An 18,417-nucleotide genomic window follows, 5' to 3' on the forward strand; every position below is an offset into this window, starting at 1 on the left:
TGATGTATTAAACAAAATTCAACAGCATATTGGCAGGATAATACACCATAATTAAGTGAGACTTATCTCTGAGAAAAATTGATTAAACAGTCAATCCTAAGGGAAAGCAACCCTGAATACTGATTGGAAGGACTGATGGTGAAGCTGAAGCTCTAGTACTTTGGCCACCTGATGCGAGCAACCGATTCATTGGAAAAGACCCTGATGCTAGGAAAGATTGAGAGCAAAAGGAGAAGAGGGTGGCAGAGGATGAGATGGTTGCATAGCATCATCTAGTCAATGGACATGAACTTGGATGAATTCTAGGAAATGGTGAGAGACAGGAAAGCCTGGCATACTGTAGTCCATGGGGTCACAAAGGGTTGGACATGATTTAGTGACTTAACAACAACAATCTTTGGGATGCAAGGTTGGTTCAACATATGCAAAACAATAAATGTGACATAACACATCAATAGGATGAAAGGTGAAAATCATATGATCATCTCAGTAGATGCAGAAAAAGCATTTGAAAAAATACAAGGTTCTTTTAAGATAAAAACACTAAACAAACCACATGTAGAAGGAACATAACACAATAAAGGCCATATATGACAAAGGCACAGCTTACACCAAACTCAACCATAAAAGACTGAAAACTTTCCCTCTATGATCAGGAGCTAGACAAGAATGGTGCCCATTCTCACTGCTCCTATTCACTGTGGTACTAGGAGTTCTAGCCAGAGGAAACAGGCAAGAAAAATAACAAAAGCATAAAAACCAGAAAAGAAGAAGTAGAATTGCCTTATTTGCAGATAATATAATTTTACATAGAAAATCTTAAAGATGCCACTGAGAAGCTGTTGGAACTGCACAGTGAATTCCACAAAGTTGCATATATATCAATGGAGAAATAAAACATATAGAATTCACATATAGAAATCAGTTTTGTTTCTATACACTAACAACAAAATATCTGTAGAATAAATAAAGCAGTCTCATTCATAATAGCATCAAAAACAATAAAATACCTTGGGATAAATTTAACCAAGGAGGTGAAAGATCTTAACACTAAAACTGCAAGACTTTGGTGAAAGGAACCCTTACATACTCTTTTTGGGAATGTAAATTGATTTAGCCACTCTGGAAAAAAGCATGGACATTCCTCAAAAAATTAAAAATAAACTACCATATGAGCCAGCAATCCTCAGTTCAGTTCAGTTCAGTCACTCAGTCGTGTCTGACTCTGCAACCCCATGGACCACAGCATGCCAGGCCTCCCTGTCCATCAGCAACTCCTGGAGTTTACCCAAACTCATGTCCACTGAGTTGCTGATGCCATCCAACCATCTCATCCTCTGTTGTCCCCTTCTCCTCCTGCCTTCAATCTTTCCTAGCATCAGGGTCTTTTCCAATGAGTCACCTCTTCACATCAGGTGGCCAAAGTATTGGAGTTTCAGCTTTAACATCAATCCTTCCAATGAACACTCAGGACTGATCTCCTTTAGGATGGACTGGTTGGATCAACTTCTGGATATACATTCAAAGGAAATTAAAACAGGATCTCAAAGAGATATTTGCACTCCCATGTTTCTCACAGCATTATTTACAATAGCTAAGATATGGAAACAGCCTAACTGTTCATGAAAAAATAAATGGTTAAAGATATAGTTGACCCTTGAAAAATGTTGGGGCTAGGGATGCTGAACCTCTGTGCAATTGAAAGTCCCCATAAAACAAATAGTTCGCCCTACATATCCACAGTTCCCATATAAATGTTTTCTTTCTAATCATGGCTCTGCATCAATGGATTCCACCAACTATGGTTGAATCATGTAATCCTACTGAATTTACTAATGAAAAAAAATCTGCATATAAGTGGGCCCTTGCAAATCAGTCCTGCATTGTTCAAAGGTTAGCTGTATACTCTATAGTCATGAGAAAGAATGAAATTCTGCCATTTATGACAACATGGATGGATTTTAAGGGCATTATGCTATGTGAAATAAGTCAAACAAAGACAAATACTTTACTATGTTACTTACATCTGGAATCTAAAAAGTTGAACTCAAAGAAACAGGTAGCAGAATGGTAGTTACCGAGGCTAGAGGATGGGGAAAATATGGAAATATTGAAAACTTCTGGTTATAAAATGAATATGCTCTGGGATCTCATGTACACTGTAGTGATTATACTTAACATTGTGTTATATATCCTAAAGCTGCTAAGAGAGTAGATCTTAAATGTTCTCACCCAAAAAAGGAAATAATTATGTGATATGATGGAGATGTTACAGTGGTAATCATTTTGCAATGTAAGTATATCATATCATCAAATTTCACAACTTAAACTTACACAATGTTATATGTCAATTATATCTTAATTGAAAAAATTGATACAAGAAAATGAAGAAACTAAAGATGAAGACATCTTTATATAATTACTAATGTCATCCCAATGTGTTGGCTGAGTAAAAGTGATCTAATACAACACGTAGATTTATAATATATATGGATTTAAAAATTAAATGGGAGAAGAACTGATGTAGAATTGAACTTTCTATTATAGTTGAGTCCCTTCCTGACAAGTAGAAAAATTTATTGGACAGAGCACATGTTAGAGTTAACCTATATGCTCCAAATCTCACCTACATGATTTACAAACTGTGGACTTTAGCTTCAGGAGCTTAATTCTCTTATCATAAAGTGTGAATAACAATGCCTCCTTTGCAATGTTTTATTGAAGATCAGACATGAAATATACAATTACCTTTTTTCTTTCAGAATTCAAATTAAACACACTGAAGGCAGAGGTTGTGATACACTTTTCCTCTATTAGTCATTCCTAATCTTCAATTACAAAATGAATATGAGTTTGAGCTCCCAAGTAAGAATTCAGTTACAGTCTTCATCCAATTTTTCTGAACCTCTGAACACGAAGCTTTTGTTGTTGTTCTTGTTCTTGTTTTTAAATACTCGCTGCTTATTTTCTTCTCTAGACTTTCAAGTTCAATCACTCCTTTCAGAAGAGGACCATAGCTCTACACCAGGGATTGGGCCTCTTACTCCTATTACCTTAAGCAGCTCCAAACTTTAGATAGTCTAATACCTTTGCTAAATTTTTTACTTTGACCCAGTTGCCTTTTCTCAAGAGGAGAGCATCCTGATTCAGTGAGCCAAGTCTCTCACTGGTTCTTCAAATCCTTTATAGAGTGTTCCTAAACTATATTATCTCCTTACATCACTTTCTGTTTCCAAGTTCTTTGTCTCTGCAACTCTAGACACATAATCTCAAGGATAGTTTGAGAATCATTTTAGGTCCTGTTTCTGGTGTTCCTGGGAACAAAGAAGATAAAATTTAGAACTACTTTGGATACAGGAGTCATTTGTCTTTTTTTGGAGACAACCCTAAGAAAGTTTCTAACCAGTACCGTTGTCAATTCAGATGGTGGTCACATAGTTAGGGCAAAAATATGCATATAGCTCATAGTTGGTCCTCTGTATCCCTGGTTCTGCATCTGTGAATTCAACCAAGGACTAATCATGCAGCACTATAGCATGTATTTATTTTAAAAATCTGCATATAAGTGGGCCTGTGCAGTTCAAACCCATGTTGTTCAAGGGTCAACGGTAATTGAAAGAGAAAAATATAACACAGATAATTACTTGATTTCTGGTGTTTGTGGGATGGTAGATACGAAATAAAAGTATGCAGATGATTCTTACAGATGACAAAAATTTATTAAGAAAGTGTAATATCAAATCCTAACTACATTGCTTACTAGCTGAATGATCTTGGGTAAATTAACTTTGATACCTTGATTTCCTCATCTATAAAACTGTGATAATAATTGTACTTACTTAATAAGTTTGTTTTTGAGGATTAACTAAAATAATACAGATACAGTGGTTAAGGTGCTAAGCTAATTGAGAGCTTGGCATTCAATACATGTTAACTAATATTATTGTTAGAATGTTACAAGTTTTTGATTTTCACATTTGTAATGATGCTATACTTTAAAAATATTTATGAAATATATTTCTTCAAAGGAAGTGCTCCCTTAATCAGTGATCCTACTCAAATTTATGATAATAATGAAAAAGACCTACTTATTTGGGAATATCATAGTGTCTGGTTACTGGAGTCTTATCTGAAGAATAATATGAAAGATGAGATATGTCCTTGCTGCTATCTAGTAACTGGAATGGATTTTAGTAGAATCTGAGCATGAACTCATTTCAGTTTTGCATCTCCATTTCCATTCAAATCAGTAAATCCCCAAATATGAGGAAGAACAAGATCTACAACCTGTCTTTCTTGGCTGTCTAATTAGCACTCACATAGATCAGAGAGAAAAATCTGGTTTATTCATTGGGAGTTAGCAACAATACACAAGGGTGGCTCTGGATGGGGCCTGAACACTTCCTGGAATTCTCCTAAAGGTAAATTCATGGGGAGTGGAAAGAAAGGGACACCATCTAACTTAAACAGGGCTAAAATAATACACAGCCTTTCTTAACCATGTGAACCCTAATTGATCCTCTTCTTTGAAGTTCTTCTGCACTTATTGTCCTCAATGTACAATTTAGTCCTTAATTATATCATGTCATGCTGTTCAGTTTAATGTATGTTACTGTCATCACTCCAAAGAGATGGAAAGGAGTTTGAAGAGGTGGATTGTGTTTCCTTTACTGTAAGACTCAGGAGCTAAGAATTGTCATGAGCTGAATAATCATATATTTCATAGATTGTTTAGTTAGTTACATTGGAAAAACTAGCTCACTACCTGGGTTCCTATCTAACATCACATTCAAAGGTAGACTTAAGATGCATTTAAAAACCTTCTGTTAAAGGTAAAAGTATAAGTTTAATAGAATGAAAATATGGTAAAATAATTTTATGACTTAAAAAGAGGAAATAAATTCTTTAAAAAACTTATGGGCAGACAAAACTGGTAAATATGATTACTTTAAAATTATGGACTTCTGTTTTCTGAAGGACAGTATGGCTCAAATTAATAAAAAATGGAATGGATAAGTGCAATGTCTACTACAAAAAACTGTTCCCATGTACAAAACATAAAATCTTGCAAAGCAAGATTTTAATAATCTAATAAAATAGCTATAATAGAAAAATAGGCAAACAATAAGAACAGTTTTAAAAATGTATTTATTTTTAATTGGAGGACACTTGCTTTACAATGTTTTCTTGGTTTCTGCCATACATCAACATGAATCAGCCATAGGTATACATATGTCCTCTCCCTCTTGAACCTCCCTCCCATCTCCCACCATAACCCACCCCTCTATGTTGTCACAGAGAACCAGGCTTAGCTCCCTGCTCATTAGCAACTTTCCATTAGCTATCTATTTTCCACATGGTAATGTATGTATTTCAATGCTACTCTCTCAATTTATCCCACCTTCTCCTTCCCCTGCTGTGTCCATAAGTCTATTCTTTATATATGAGTCTCTATTCCTGCCCTGTGAATAGGTTTATCCATGCCATTTTCTAGATGCCAAATATATGTATTAATATATGATATTTGTCTGTCTCTTTCTGAGTAACTTCACTCTGTATAACTAGCTCTAGGTTCATCCACCTTACTAGAACTGACTCAAATTCGAAGAACTGGCAGTTGTTAGAAACAGAAGTCTGAAAAGCTGACAAGTATATGGCAGTGATGCACAATTGAAATATGCAATAGAAAAATGCAAATTAAACTATGAATAAGATACACTTTTAATGCCTATTACACTGGTAGTAATTAGAAAGCCAAATGTTACCAAGTGTTGACCAAGATAAGGGGACATAGGAATCCTCATGCACTACAGATGGGAGTGCACACTAATTCAGCCATTTTAAAGAGCAATCCAGCATCAATTAGTTGGATTAAGTGTATGCACACCCAATGAGCCAGTAATTCTGCTTCCAGAAGAACTGGAATGGATCCATAAAGGGATAAGTAGGAGCATGTTTAGTACAGTCTTTCTTGAGATGATAGACAAGAGATCAGTATTGCAGATATACACTTGTTTAGTTTCTAAGTCATGTCTGACTTTTTGCAACCCCATGGACTGTAGCCCACCAGACTTCAATCTCCATGGAATTTTTTCCCAGTCAAGAGTACTGGAGTAGGTTGCCATTTCCTTCTTCAGAAGATCTTCCTGACTCAAAGATCGAACCCACATTTCCTCCATTGTGGATTTTAGTGACTGTAATTATAGAGTTCGGATTCCAAAGAAAACAAGGTTTTATTGGTGTTGTTGTTTAGTCACTAGGTCATGTCTGATTCTTTGCAATCCCATTGACTGTAGCCCTCCAGGCTCCTCTGTCCATGGGGATTTACCAGACGAAATACTGGAGTGGATTACCATTTTCTTCTCCAAAATATACACTATAACTCATTATCTAGGAGTTAATAGAAATGATTTAAATGTACATTTATCAATATGGATAGAGTTAAAAAAAACAGATCTGGGTAAAAAATTATTAAATAAAAATAGATGCAATGGTCAAATATTTGCTTCCTGCCCAATTCATAGAAGCCCCCTTGTGGCTCAGATGGTAAAGAGTTCTGCTTACAATGCAGGAGACCTGGGTTCAATCCCTAGGTTGGCAAGATCCCCTGGAGAAGGAAATGGCAACCCACTTCAGTAATCTTGCCTGGAAAATCCCATGGATGGAGGAACCTGGCAGGTATAGTCCATGGGGTTGCAAAGAGTCAGACATGACTGAGCGACTTCACTTTCACTTTTCAATTCATATGTTGAAGTTCTAACCCGCAACGTGAATGTCTTAGAAGGTGGGGCCAGTAATTGAGATGGGAGAAAAGATGGCAGAATAGAATGATGTGAGTTCACCTTCTCTCACAAAAACACCAAAATCACAACTAACTGCTGAATAGACATCCACAAAAAGAGTAGAATCTATCAGAAAAAATATTCTACATGCAAAGACAAAGAAAGCATATCATGAGATGCTAGAAGGAGCACAATTACTAATAATCAAACCCAATACTGGCTCGGTGGGCCTCTCACAAACTGAAAAATAAATACATTGCAGAAGTTCTCCAATAGGAGTGAAAGTTTTGAGTCCCACATTAGGCTCTGGGGTTCTGGCATTGAGAGGGGGAGGCCCCAGAGCATTTGTCTTTGAAGGTCAGCAGGGCTTGAGTGCAGGGTCTCCGCAGGACTTGAGGAAATACAGACTCTACTCTGGGACAGTTCACACAAATTTTCATATGCACTGGGACCCAGAGCAAAGCAGTGACTCCATAGGAGCCCATAGATCTACCTGCAAGTCTTACAGAGTCTCTTGGGGAGCCAAGGATCAGGTGTGGCCCACTGGCAGGGCAAGGACTTTGATGATGGAGGCCCTAAGGAATTCCTTGGTGTGTGCTCCGGGGTGGCCATTTCTGTATGGAGACCTGGCCCCACCCAACAGCCTGTAGACTCCAGTGCTGGAATACTTCAGACCAAACAACCAACAGGGTGGGATCACAGCCCCATCCATCAATAGATGGGCTTCCTAAAGCTTTCCAGAGCCCACAGCCACATCTAAAGATTGACAGTAACACAATAATGGTGGGGGACTTTTATACCCCACTTACATCAGTGGACAGAGCATCCAGGCTGAAAATCAATAAGGAAGCACAGGTCTTAAATGATGCATTAGGACAAATGGACTTAAATGATGTTTATAGAGCATTCTGTCTGAAAACAGCAGAATACACATGCTTCTCAGGTGCACATGGACCATTTTCCAGGATAAATCACATGCTGGGTCACAAGGCAAGCTTTGGTAAATTTAAGAAGATTGAAATCACATCAAGTATCATTTCCAACCACAACAGTATGAGATTAGAAATAGATCATGGCAACCCACTCCAATATTCTTGCCTGGAGAATCCCATGGACAGAGGAGTCTGGTGGGCTGTGGTTCATAGTGTTGCAAAGAGTCAGACATGACTGAAGTGACTTAGCATACACATAAGAAAAAAAACTAAGTATTACAAACACATGGAGGCTAAACAATATATTCCTAAACATATTGGGGAAGTTCAATACAATATTACCTCAGGAAATAAGAATCTCAAACAACCTAACTCTACACCAAGGCAACTGGAGAAAGAAGAATAAGCAAAACCCAAAGTCAGTAGAAGGAAAGAAATCATAAAAATCAGAGTAGAAATAAATAGAGAAGAAGAAAACAGAAAAGATCAATGAAACTAAAAGCTTGCCCTTTGAAAAGACAGAAGTAACTGATTAACCTTTAGCCAGACTTTTCAAGACAAAAAAGGAGAGGGTTTAAATCAATAAAACTAGAAATATAAAAGAAGTTACACAGACACAGAAATACAAAGGATCATAAAGAGACTACTACAAGCAACTATATGCCAATAAAATGGACAACCTAGAAGAAATGGACAAATACTGAGAAAGGTACAGCTTTATAAGACTAAACCAGAAAGAAAAAGAAAATATGAACAGACTAATCACAAGTACTGAAATTGAAACTATGATTAAAAAACTCTCAACAAACAAAGTCCAGGACCAGATGACTTCATTGTTGAATTTTATCAAATGTTTAGAGAAGATTTAACACTTTTTCTTCTGAAACTATTCCAAAATTTGCAGAAGAATGAATACTCCCAAACTCATTCTTTGAGACTAGCATCATCCTGATACCAGAACCAAAGATAAATTAAAAAAAAAAAATTACAGACTATCATCACTGATGAATATAGATACAGAAATCCTCAACAAAATGCTAGCAACTTGAATCTAAGAATATATTAAAAGGATCATACACCATTATTTCATGCAGCCATGAAATTAAAAGATGTTTGTTCCTTGGAAGAAAAGCTATGACCAACCTAGATAGCATATTAAAAAAAAAAACCAAAAAACAAAAAACCTCTCCAGATAGTGGGCATAGAGGAAACTTAACATAATAAAGACCATGTACAGGAGTTGGCTTTCTCTCTGGTGATTCAGATAGTAAAGAGTCAGCCTGAAATGCAGAAAACCAGGATTCGATCCCTGGGTCAGAAAGATCCCCTGGAGAAGGGAATGGCAACCCACTCTAGCATTCTTGTCTGGAGAATGCCATGAACAGAGGAGCCTGGTAGGCTACAATTCATGGGGTCACATAGAGTTGGACATGACTGAGCAACTAACACTTTCATAGGACGTGGGGCCTTTAGGAGGTGATTAGGTCATGAGTTGGATTAGTGCCTTTTAGAAGATATCCCAGAGACCTCTAGCCTCCCTGCTCTCCACCATGTAAGGATATACCAAGAAGTCTGAAGTCTGCAATCTGCAAGATAGTCCTTTCCAGTACCTGAGCATGTTAGTGTCCGGACTTCAGTCTTCTCACAGCCTCCATTACTGTGAGAAATAAATTTCTGTTGTTTGTAAGCCACTCAAACTATGGTGCTTTTTAATAGCAGTCCAAACTGACTAAAACAAGGAATTTATAACACAAAGAATAAAGTAAGAACATGAGCTATACACAAAACAAAAACTGTACTTTTGTAAGAACTATTACAAACAAAAGAATATATGTGAAATATATTATGGTTGCCTGCAAGGGGAGGTGAATGAGAATAAAGGAGAATAAATAAATAGTAGCAACTGGAGAAGGAGGGCTTCCTACTACAGGAGACGCAGGAGACGTGAGTTCAACCTTGAGGTCGGGAAGATCACCTGGGAAGGAAATGCTTGCCTGGAAAATCCCATGGACAGAGGAACCTGGAGGGCCACAGTCCATGGGGCTGCAGAGTCAGACTTGACTGAACACACACGCAAACTCAAAAAAAAAAAAAAAACCCAACAACTAGATAAGGGACTTGCATGCTCTCATGATGGTAATGTGTTATCACCTAACATTTGTATCTGAAGTTCTTTCACATCTACAAATGTATGCTTTACTGAAGCTTCAAAGTCCACTTTCTAACACTTATAGATGAAACTCTATAAGTGCATTTCTTTCACTTTCTTTGAAAAGATCTACTGCATTCCTCTCCATTTACTTCAGTAGAAACAATGTCAGCCTAAAGCAACACCAACAATGTTGGCTGTAAAACATAAATTTAAAATTTTCCTGATAAATTATAAATATTTCTCAATGTTCAAAGAAATTTTGTGTGTTTTTAACTAAGATTAATTAATTATTAGTACTTTCACATTGAGGAGGTTTTGTGGAGTCACTCAGGGTCAGAAGAAGAAAAGGGGTACTGGGGTAATATAACCAAGTTTTTTCTGGCATTCCTCAAGAAATGATTGCTAAAGCTAATTTTTAAGGTACTCTGAATATAGAAGAATGGAGGGTATATATCAATCTATAAATGTAATTATTGATTTGGGGAAATGAGACTGCAAGATAGAACATATGTGAATAACTTAATGAGAATTGAAAATATAACTTATAAACTGCATCAGTAATATTACTGTAAATATGTTGCAACTGGGTATCCACATGGACAAAGATCAAATAGTGATATAAAAAAATGAAATTGGTTTGAGAAAGAAAGGAAATGTCTTGAATAAAAAAAGATTCTTTGACTAAAACAAACCAATATACGTGACATTTCCACTCTTTTAAAATAACTCTATGCTCTGTGGCTCCTTGTCAAGGAAGTTAACTTGACCTTAGTTTTTGAGTAAGGGTTCACACACATCATGAGCAGAGCTATTACGCGAATGAGGTTACTTTTGGGGGGATGTAAAGGCTGTCCTGTATTTCAATTTTAACAAAGTTGTTGGCATTACATTTCAGTATTTCACAATATGTCTATGATTTCTATCTTAATTAGCATGTTTATGAGATAAAATGAACATTTATAATCCTCTTTCCTTTTTTCATTCTTAAAAAATAGTTTAAATCTTTAAATGTGGTCTAAAAAAAGCATGTGGTTTTACATATAACCACTTCTGGTATGATTAAGCTTTTCATTTGGGTAATATTGTGGTAGAATGGAGGAGTGATGGAATGGGATACCTTGGCTTCTGTTCTCTCACTTTTAAGTGAGGTGGTTGAGTTCTATAAAGAGTGATTTATCAGAATCACCAATTTGCCAGATTGTAGATCCCCTTAGTCCCCTATCCCCACCCATCCATCCTATCAGACACCGACTCAGAGGGTCTGGAGTGGGGCCTTGGAATCTACAAGACGATAATGCTGCAAGTGGTCTTAAAATCATGTTTTAAGAAATAGTAGGGGAAACAGCTAACAAAAATTCCTTCCACCTGCATTATTTTGTGATAGAATTTTATCTGACTTACCAGGTTTTCACTAATCTCCCGTAATTCCATAAACCGATATGGGCTGTTTTGTCTAGAATTACCGTTGCCTCGTAGATCTGAAATTTTAAAAGTGGCATGATAATACTCCATTTTCTGGTCTGTGATGAAAAGAAAAGTCATGAAATTAAGAGGTTTTGAGGAAAGATTTTGGGATCTAAGGCTCAACTATGATAGGGCCAATATGAAGTCTTGAATATATATCTGAGATTTTTTTTTTTTTCAGCAGGTTTTAGTCCAGACTTTCTTTTCTTTTTTTTTTGGACTGGTTTTATTTATTTATTTTTTTAATTTAAATTTATTTATTTTAATTGGAGGCCAATTACTTTACAATATTGTATTGGTTTTGCCATACATCATACTTTAGTTTAATAGTAAATACAATAAAAATAATGATTAATGCTCTATGTTAATAATAGTTGTTGTTGTTCAATCACCAAATCTAAGATTGGCATCACCTTCATTTTACAGATGAAGAAAGTGAGGCATGAGACATTGAATATCTTGCTCTGAGCTATACAACTAGTGAGTGGCTATCCAAGTTTAAACCCAGACAAGTGTAGCTGTAGAGGTGGCATATTTAATTACTATATTGCTTCTTGCTGAGGTGAAATGTATACCACCTTATACCCTACTGAAAGGAGAGGTAAATAAGTATTTTTGTAAATTTTGATTTGTAGTGGAAGAACCAGGGACACTAAGAAAGATATGAAAAGAAAGGCAAGGAAAAGATTGTCTGAGCCTGGAGGTGAGAACAGTGTGTAATAGGAATGAATCAATCAGATTTCTGCTTGTCTCTCAGGAAACGTAAGAAAACAGAGCAGTGAAGACTCCTGAGGAATGTGATAATCTTAGGAGTATGGTACTAGTGGGCAAGAAATCTACAGAGTTAAAGATAGAGAATGGAGCAACCACAGAACTACTTCTCTCCTTAGGAAGCCATGGATCTAGTTAAGAAAGGGAACCTCAGGATGGTCTGTCTCAGAGGGACATCTCTGGACTCAGTAGCAATTTTATTGGCCCCTCCAATAGCTAATCTATATGGTCCATATTATAATTGAACATTATACTCATAGTAAAGGGGCTTCTATGTGTTAAATAAACTGACCTGAGAATCTTTTGCCATTGGTGTAAACTATAGATATTATATGGGGCCCAGAACTATGTTTTTAGAAGCCCTGTAAAGTGCCTAAAAGAATCTTCACTGTTCCACCACGTCTGGGGAAGATGACAACAGATAAGTCCATTCCAGTAAAAACTAGTTGTTTTTATCACATACATCTGTGTGAGATTGACATTGTGGGCATTTATCCAAAATGTTTTGCATTCTGCAGAGTAATGAAATATAAAGAGAATTCTGAAATGAATTTTTGTGGAATTATAAATATATCAGGTAATAGAAAAATAATCCCTGAATATTCTTTTTGAAAGAGTAAATTTTTTTCTGTAAAAATAAGTAATCATATTACATCATACTTGTAGTTTATTAGTTGCTTCAAAATTCATTATCTCATTGGACATGTATTTTTTTTCCTCTAGAAATGCTAATAGAAAATGCTGAATAAAAAAGCCAATTTTAATCAATAATTCATCAAAAATTTTCACTTGCATATACATGAATGATTAGAGTTTATTATGATTATTGGTAAATTTTAAACAATTAATATTTTGATCTTTTGTGTAGACTCTCAAAAGAATACTAGATTGTGACCTCCAAGGAGGTGAGAAATTTATCTACTTTGCTTAATGCTATTTCTTGGTGCCCTGAAAAATACTTGGACATACTAGACAATAGGTGATGAAATGATTGAATAAATTAAACAATTCAAAATGTGGACATTTACTAGGGAAAGTACATTATTTTTGGATAGAATTAAATTTACATATGTAAAAACAAAGCTTTACTGAAAAAATGAATCAAACTGAGCGAAATCCATAATTTTACCTACCAGAGACAAGGAAGTGAACCAGAAGACCGATAGCCACAGCCACCACTGTCAGTAACAATACAATGAGAAGGGCAATCATCCATGGTTTCAAACCTCTGCTTCCAGTATCAAATACTGCTGCTCTGCAAAAAGGAAAACTCACCAGTTACTCTCATGTTGCAATGGTTACAGGCTTTCTGGTTGTCCTTGGATAAGCATATATTGCTTTAGCCTACCTGACCTGCCTCTTGAGAAATTTGTATGCAGGTCAGGAAGCAACAGTTAGAACAAGACATGGAACAACAGATTGGTTCCACATAGGAAAAGGAGTACGTCAAGGCTGTATATTGTCACCCTGCTTATTTAACTTATATGCATAGTACATCATGAGAAACACTGGGCTGGAAAAAGCACAAGCTGGAATCAAGATTGCTGGGAGAAATATCAATAACCTCAGATATGCAGATGACACCATCCTTATGGCAGAAAGTGAAGAGGAACTAAAAGCCTCTTGATGAAGGTGAAAGAGGAGAGTGAAAAAGTTGGCTTAAAACTCAGCATTCAGAAAACGAAGATCATAGCATCTGGTCCCATCACTTCATGGGAAATAGATGGGGAAACAGTGGAAACAGTGTCAGACTTAATTTTGGGGGGCTCCAAAATCACTGCAGATGGTGACTGCAGCCATGAAATTAAAAGACGCTTACTCCTTGTAAGAAAAGTTATGACCAACCTAGATAGCATATTGAAAAGCAGAGACATGACTTTGCCAACAAAGGTCTCTCTAGTCAAGGGTATGGTTTTTCCAGTGGTCACGTATGGATGTGAGAGTTGGACTGTGAAGAAAGCTAAGTGCCAAAGAATTGATGCTTTTGAACTGTGGTGTTGGAGAAGACTCTTGAGAGTCCCTTGGACTGCAAGGAGATCCAACCAGTCCATTCTGAAGGAGATCAGCCCTGGGATTCCTTTGGAGGGAATGATGCTGAAGCTGAAACTCCAATACTTTGGCCACCTCATGCGAAGAGTTGACTCATTGTAAAAGACTCTGATGCTGGGAGGGATTGGGGGCAGGAGGAGAAGGGGACGACAGAGGATGAGATGGCTGGATGGCATCATTGACTTGATGGACGTGAGTCTGAGTGAACTCCGGGAGTTGGTGATGAACAGGGAGGTCTGGCGTGCTGTGATTCATGAGGTTGCAAAGAGTTGGACACGACTGAGTGACTGAGCACTTTTCAAGGTCACATTGACATTAAGGGAGGTATTAAGAAGATCAGGATCTGAGAATCCATGCTAGTGCTCCTAGCTTCTATTTCTAGGGGCACTGGATGGATTGCTGTGGTGGCCAGTCTTAGCATGTGGTACAAAGTAGTACCTGTGCTTGAGAAAGAACTATTCCTTCTTTCTCCAATAGTCTTTTTAAAAATCTCTTTATCTATCTATAGTTTTAAAGTTTACAAAGTGATTTCAAATCTATTGTTTTATCTTTTTTATCCTTCGTGTTTAACTATTACAAAAATTTTCAGATACAGAAATTTAGAAAAAATATTATACTAGAACATCCCTATATTCATCACATCATTTTATCAGTTATTAACATTTTGCTATAATGGCTTTATTCATTTTTTTCTTCTGTATTTTAATGTAAAATAGGAAACCATGATTTTTTACCAAATCCATTGTCAGGTTTCCTTTTTTGTCCCTATTATATTTAGAAATGTTTTGTACAAATCAAGGACCTCATAGTAGCATGGTTGTTATGTCCTTTAAGTCTTTTTTAATATTTGAGTATTGATCAGTTTTTAATTTTTAATGACATTGACTTGTTGAAGAGATCAAGCCAATTTTCCTTTAGAATGACCAGCTTCTGAACTTGTATGAATGTTTTCGTGTGATCTCTGATCTCATTTAATTTGTCATTTCTTATGAATTTAAATTTAGATCTAAAATACTTGATTAGATTTAAATTCATTTGGCAAAATATTTCGAAAGTGATACTGTGTATTTTATATTGCATCACCTCTGGATTAGAGGAAATTACCACAGTTTAGGAGGAAAAAAGTAAACCTTTGCTATTCCTCTAGATATGCTCAAGAATAGTGCTAATCACATTGTATTAACTTTATTTTCATGTATATTAACCTATACTTACCTGTGAACTCCTAAATGTATTGGGCTTCCTTGGTGGCTCGGATGGTAAAGAATCTGCCTGCCTGTGATCCAAAAGTCTACAAGCATTAAATGCTGGAAAGGGTGTGGAGAAAAGGGAACCCTCTTACACTGTTGGTGGGAATGCAAACTAGTATGGCCACTATGGAGAACAGTGTGGAGATTCCTTAAAAAACTGGAAATAGAACTGCCTTATGATCCAGCAATCCCACTGCTGGGCATACACACTGAGGAAACCAGAAGGGAAAGAGACACGTGTACCCCAATGTTCATCGCAGCACTGTTTATAATAGCCAGGACATGGAAGCAACCTAGATGTCCATCAGCAGATGAATGGATAAGAAAGCAGTGGTACATATACACAATGGAGTATTACTCAGCCATTAAAAAGAATACATTTGAATCAGTTCTAATGAGGTGGATGAAACTGGAGCCTATTATACAGAGTGAACTAAGCCAGAGAGAAAAATACCAATACAGTATACTAATGCATATATATGGAATTTAGAAAGATGCTAACAATAACCCTGTATACGAGACAGCAAAAGAGACACAGATGTATAGAACAGTCTTTTGGACTCTGTGGGAGAGGGAGAGGGTGGGATGATTTGGGAGAATGGCATTGAAACCTGTATAATATCACATATGAAATGAGTCACCAGTCCAGGTTCGATGCACGATACTGGATGCTTGGGGCTGGTGCACTGGGACGACCCAGAGGGATAGTAGGGGAAGGGAGGAGAGAGGGGGGTTCAGGATGGGAAACACGTGTATACCTGTGGCAGATTCATGTTGATATATGGCAAAACCAATACAATATTGTAAAGTTAAAAAATAAAATAAAATATATTAAAAAAAAAAAAAGAAAAGAATTTGCCTGCAATGCAGGAAACCCAGGTTTGATCCCTGGGTGGGGAAGATCTCCTGGAGAAGGGAATGACTATCCACTCCAATATTCTTGCCTGGGGAATTCCATGGACAGAGGAGTCTGGTGGGCTACAGTCAGTGGGGTTGCAGAGTCAGATACACTTTCTGTGTGTTAGTTGCAGAGTAGCTAACACTTTCCTCAATGAGTTAAACTAGTCTTATTCATTTTTTTTTATTATTAAGATCTAATAACATATCTAGTACAAAGTGAAAATTTTATAAATCCATGAGAATCAGGCAGGTATTACATCAGCCTTACATATGAATTAAGTGAGGCTGAGAGAGAGGATATGGTATTTGTTAGAGTCAAGAGTCTTGAAAGGACATGTAACTCATTTTCTAGTGTTCCTTCTCTGCCATTTGCCATTGTAGTCAATTTATCCCTTTCATTAGAATTTATCGTTTGTGTGTGTGTGTGTATTGATAACCTAAATTCTTTGGGGGCAGAAGCTATTTTTCATGTTTTACAAAATTTAGTGCATTGATTTACTCTAAGTAGTAGATGTTGTTTAATCACTAAGCCATATCCAACTCTTTGCAACCCCATGGACTGTGTCCAGCCAGCTCCTCTGTCCTTGGGATTTTCCAGGCAAGAATACTGGAGTGGGTTGCCATTTCCTTCTTCAGGGGATCTTCCCAACCTAGTGATCAAACTCGAGTCTCCAGCATTGCAAGCAGACTCTTTACCATTGAGCCACCAAGGAAGGCCACTCTAATAGACTTTTAAACAAATATTAATTGATTTACAGGAAGTCTTTTAAAATATTTTCATATATAAATGCCAGCTTTATACAAACTATTTGGATCTAAATAGTTAAGGTGATAGTTAGGGCATAAAAATTACATTTAGCCAATAAATCTAGTAGAATTTGAGAGACCTGAATTCTGTTGGTTATGGAAAATACTGACAATGCACATTTGACTGATTAAAAAGAATCTAGACAATTCTCTGTGGAAAGCTCTTTCCACAAGAGCTAAGATGCCAGAACATAAAAGCAACAGATAGAAGCTTCATGAGATATTAAATTACTTAGCCTCTTAATTGACTTAAAATCTAAATTCAGAAATGAAGGATAAAATCTAAATTCAGAAATGAAGGATGAACTTATAGACTATTTAGTACAATGCAGCACATTTTCCAGTTAAGGAAGCTGAGGCCTACAGATGATTAAGTGACTTCTTCAATATAGAAGAACTAGCAATCATCTCAAACTCATGTCTTCTAACTTCAGGGACACTATTTTTTTCTCAGTGCCAGAGTAACAACCCCCCCCCCCCCACCATGCTGATTACATTTAATGCTTAACTAGATTATTATTATATATGTAATCATATCAGACTTCCCCAGTGGATCAGATGGTAAAGAATCTGCCTGCAATGCAGGAGACCCAGGTTTGATCCCCGAATGGGGAAGATCCCCTGGAGAAGGTCACAAAGAGTCAGTTCATTCTTCATTTATGATCATATATGATCATTTATTTTCCTAGAGAATCTTATCAGTGTATCTTCATTCAAGACTAAAAATAGGCCAAAGAGAAAGGCTAGATCTCAAGGAGATTCAAAAACTTTCAAGTTTATCTTCCCATCATGACATAGTTCCTCTGAGTAATACAAATGGAGAAAGTAGACACAGCAAGATCGCATCCCTGCCATCAAGAGTTATGCAGACTCACACTATTACAGACTATGAGACAGTAGGCAGGAAAATGTTCAACACTCATTGACATGCTTCTTCAAGTGCCCTGGCAGTCACGTCCACAAGTCCCGTACAAGGAGCTGTGAACAGTGAGGGGCAAATGGTAGCCAACAGACAGGGGTGATACATTATCATCTAGAGCATGTCTCCTTTTTCAGAAAACCTTTGGGCTATGTATTAGGTGCACAATGCCAAACTGCAAAAGTTGCAGGATTCATAGGTTAAAGCCATAGCTACTTAATCCTATATGAATAAACTTCAACTCAATATCGACTTTGATGAATATGAACAAGAAATGCATGAAAGCAAATATACATCATCAACCACCCATTATGAAGAGGTTCTGCTAGTGGTTTGCATGATATCATTTCAGATTTGAAAAGAAATATATTTCATAAAGCCTTTTGGAATC

At 36.7% G+C, this 18,417-nt stretch overlaps 1 protein-coding gene across 2 annotated transcripts in view; it reads right to left on the reverse strand.

Moving 5' to 3' along the window:
- TMPRSS11A (transmembrane serine protease 11A) overlaps nt 1-18,417 on the reverse strand; it is a 62,543-nt gene that overhangs the window by 36,501 nt on the left and 7,625 nt on the right. For both annotated transcript variants that reach the window (XM_002688314.6, XM_010806174.4), the window contains exons 2-3: nt 13,235-13,356; nt 11,268-11,386 (exon numbers count right to left, since the gene is read on the reverse strand). In XM_002688314.6, coding sequence (XP_002688360.2) covers nt 11,268-11,386; nt 13,235-13,356 — 241 coding nt within the window. The remainder of the gene's footprint in view (nt 1-11,267; nt 11,387-13,234; nt 13,357-18,417) is intronic.

The sequence above is a fragment of the Bos taurus genome, chromosome 6 (assembly GCF_002263795.3).
Source record: "Bos taurus isolate L1 Dominette 01449 registration number 42190680 breed Hereford chromosome 6, ARS-UCD2.0, whole genome shotgun sequence".
NCBI classification, from domain to species: Eukaryota; Metazoa; Chordata; class Mammalia; order Artiodactyla; family Bovidae; genus Bos; species Bos taurus.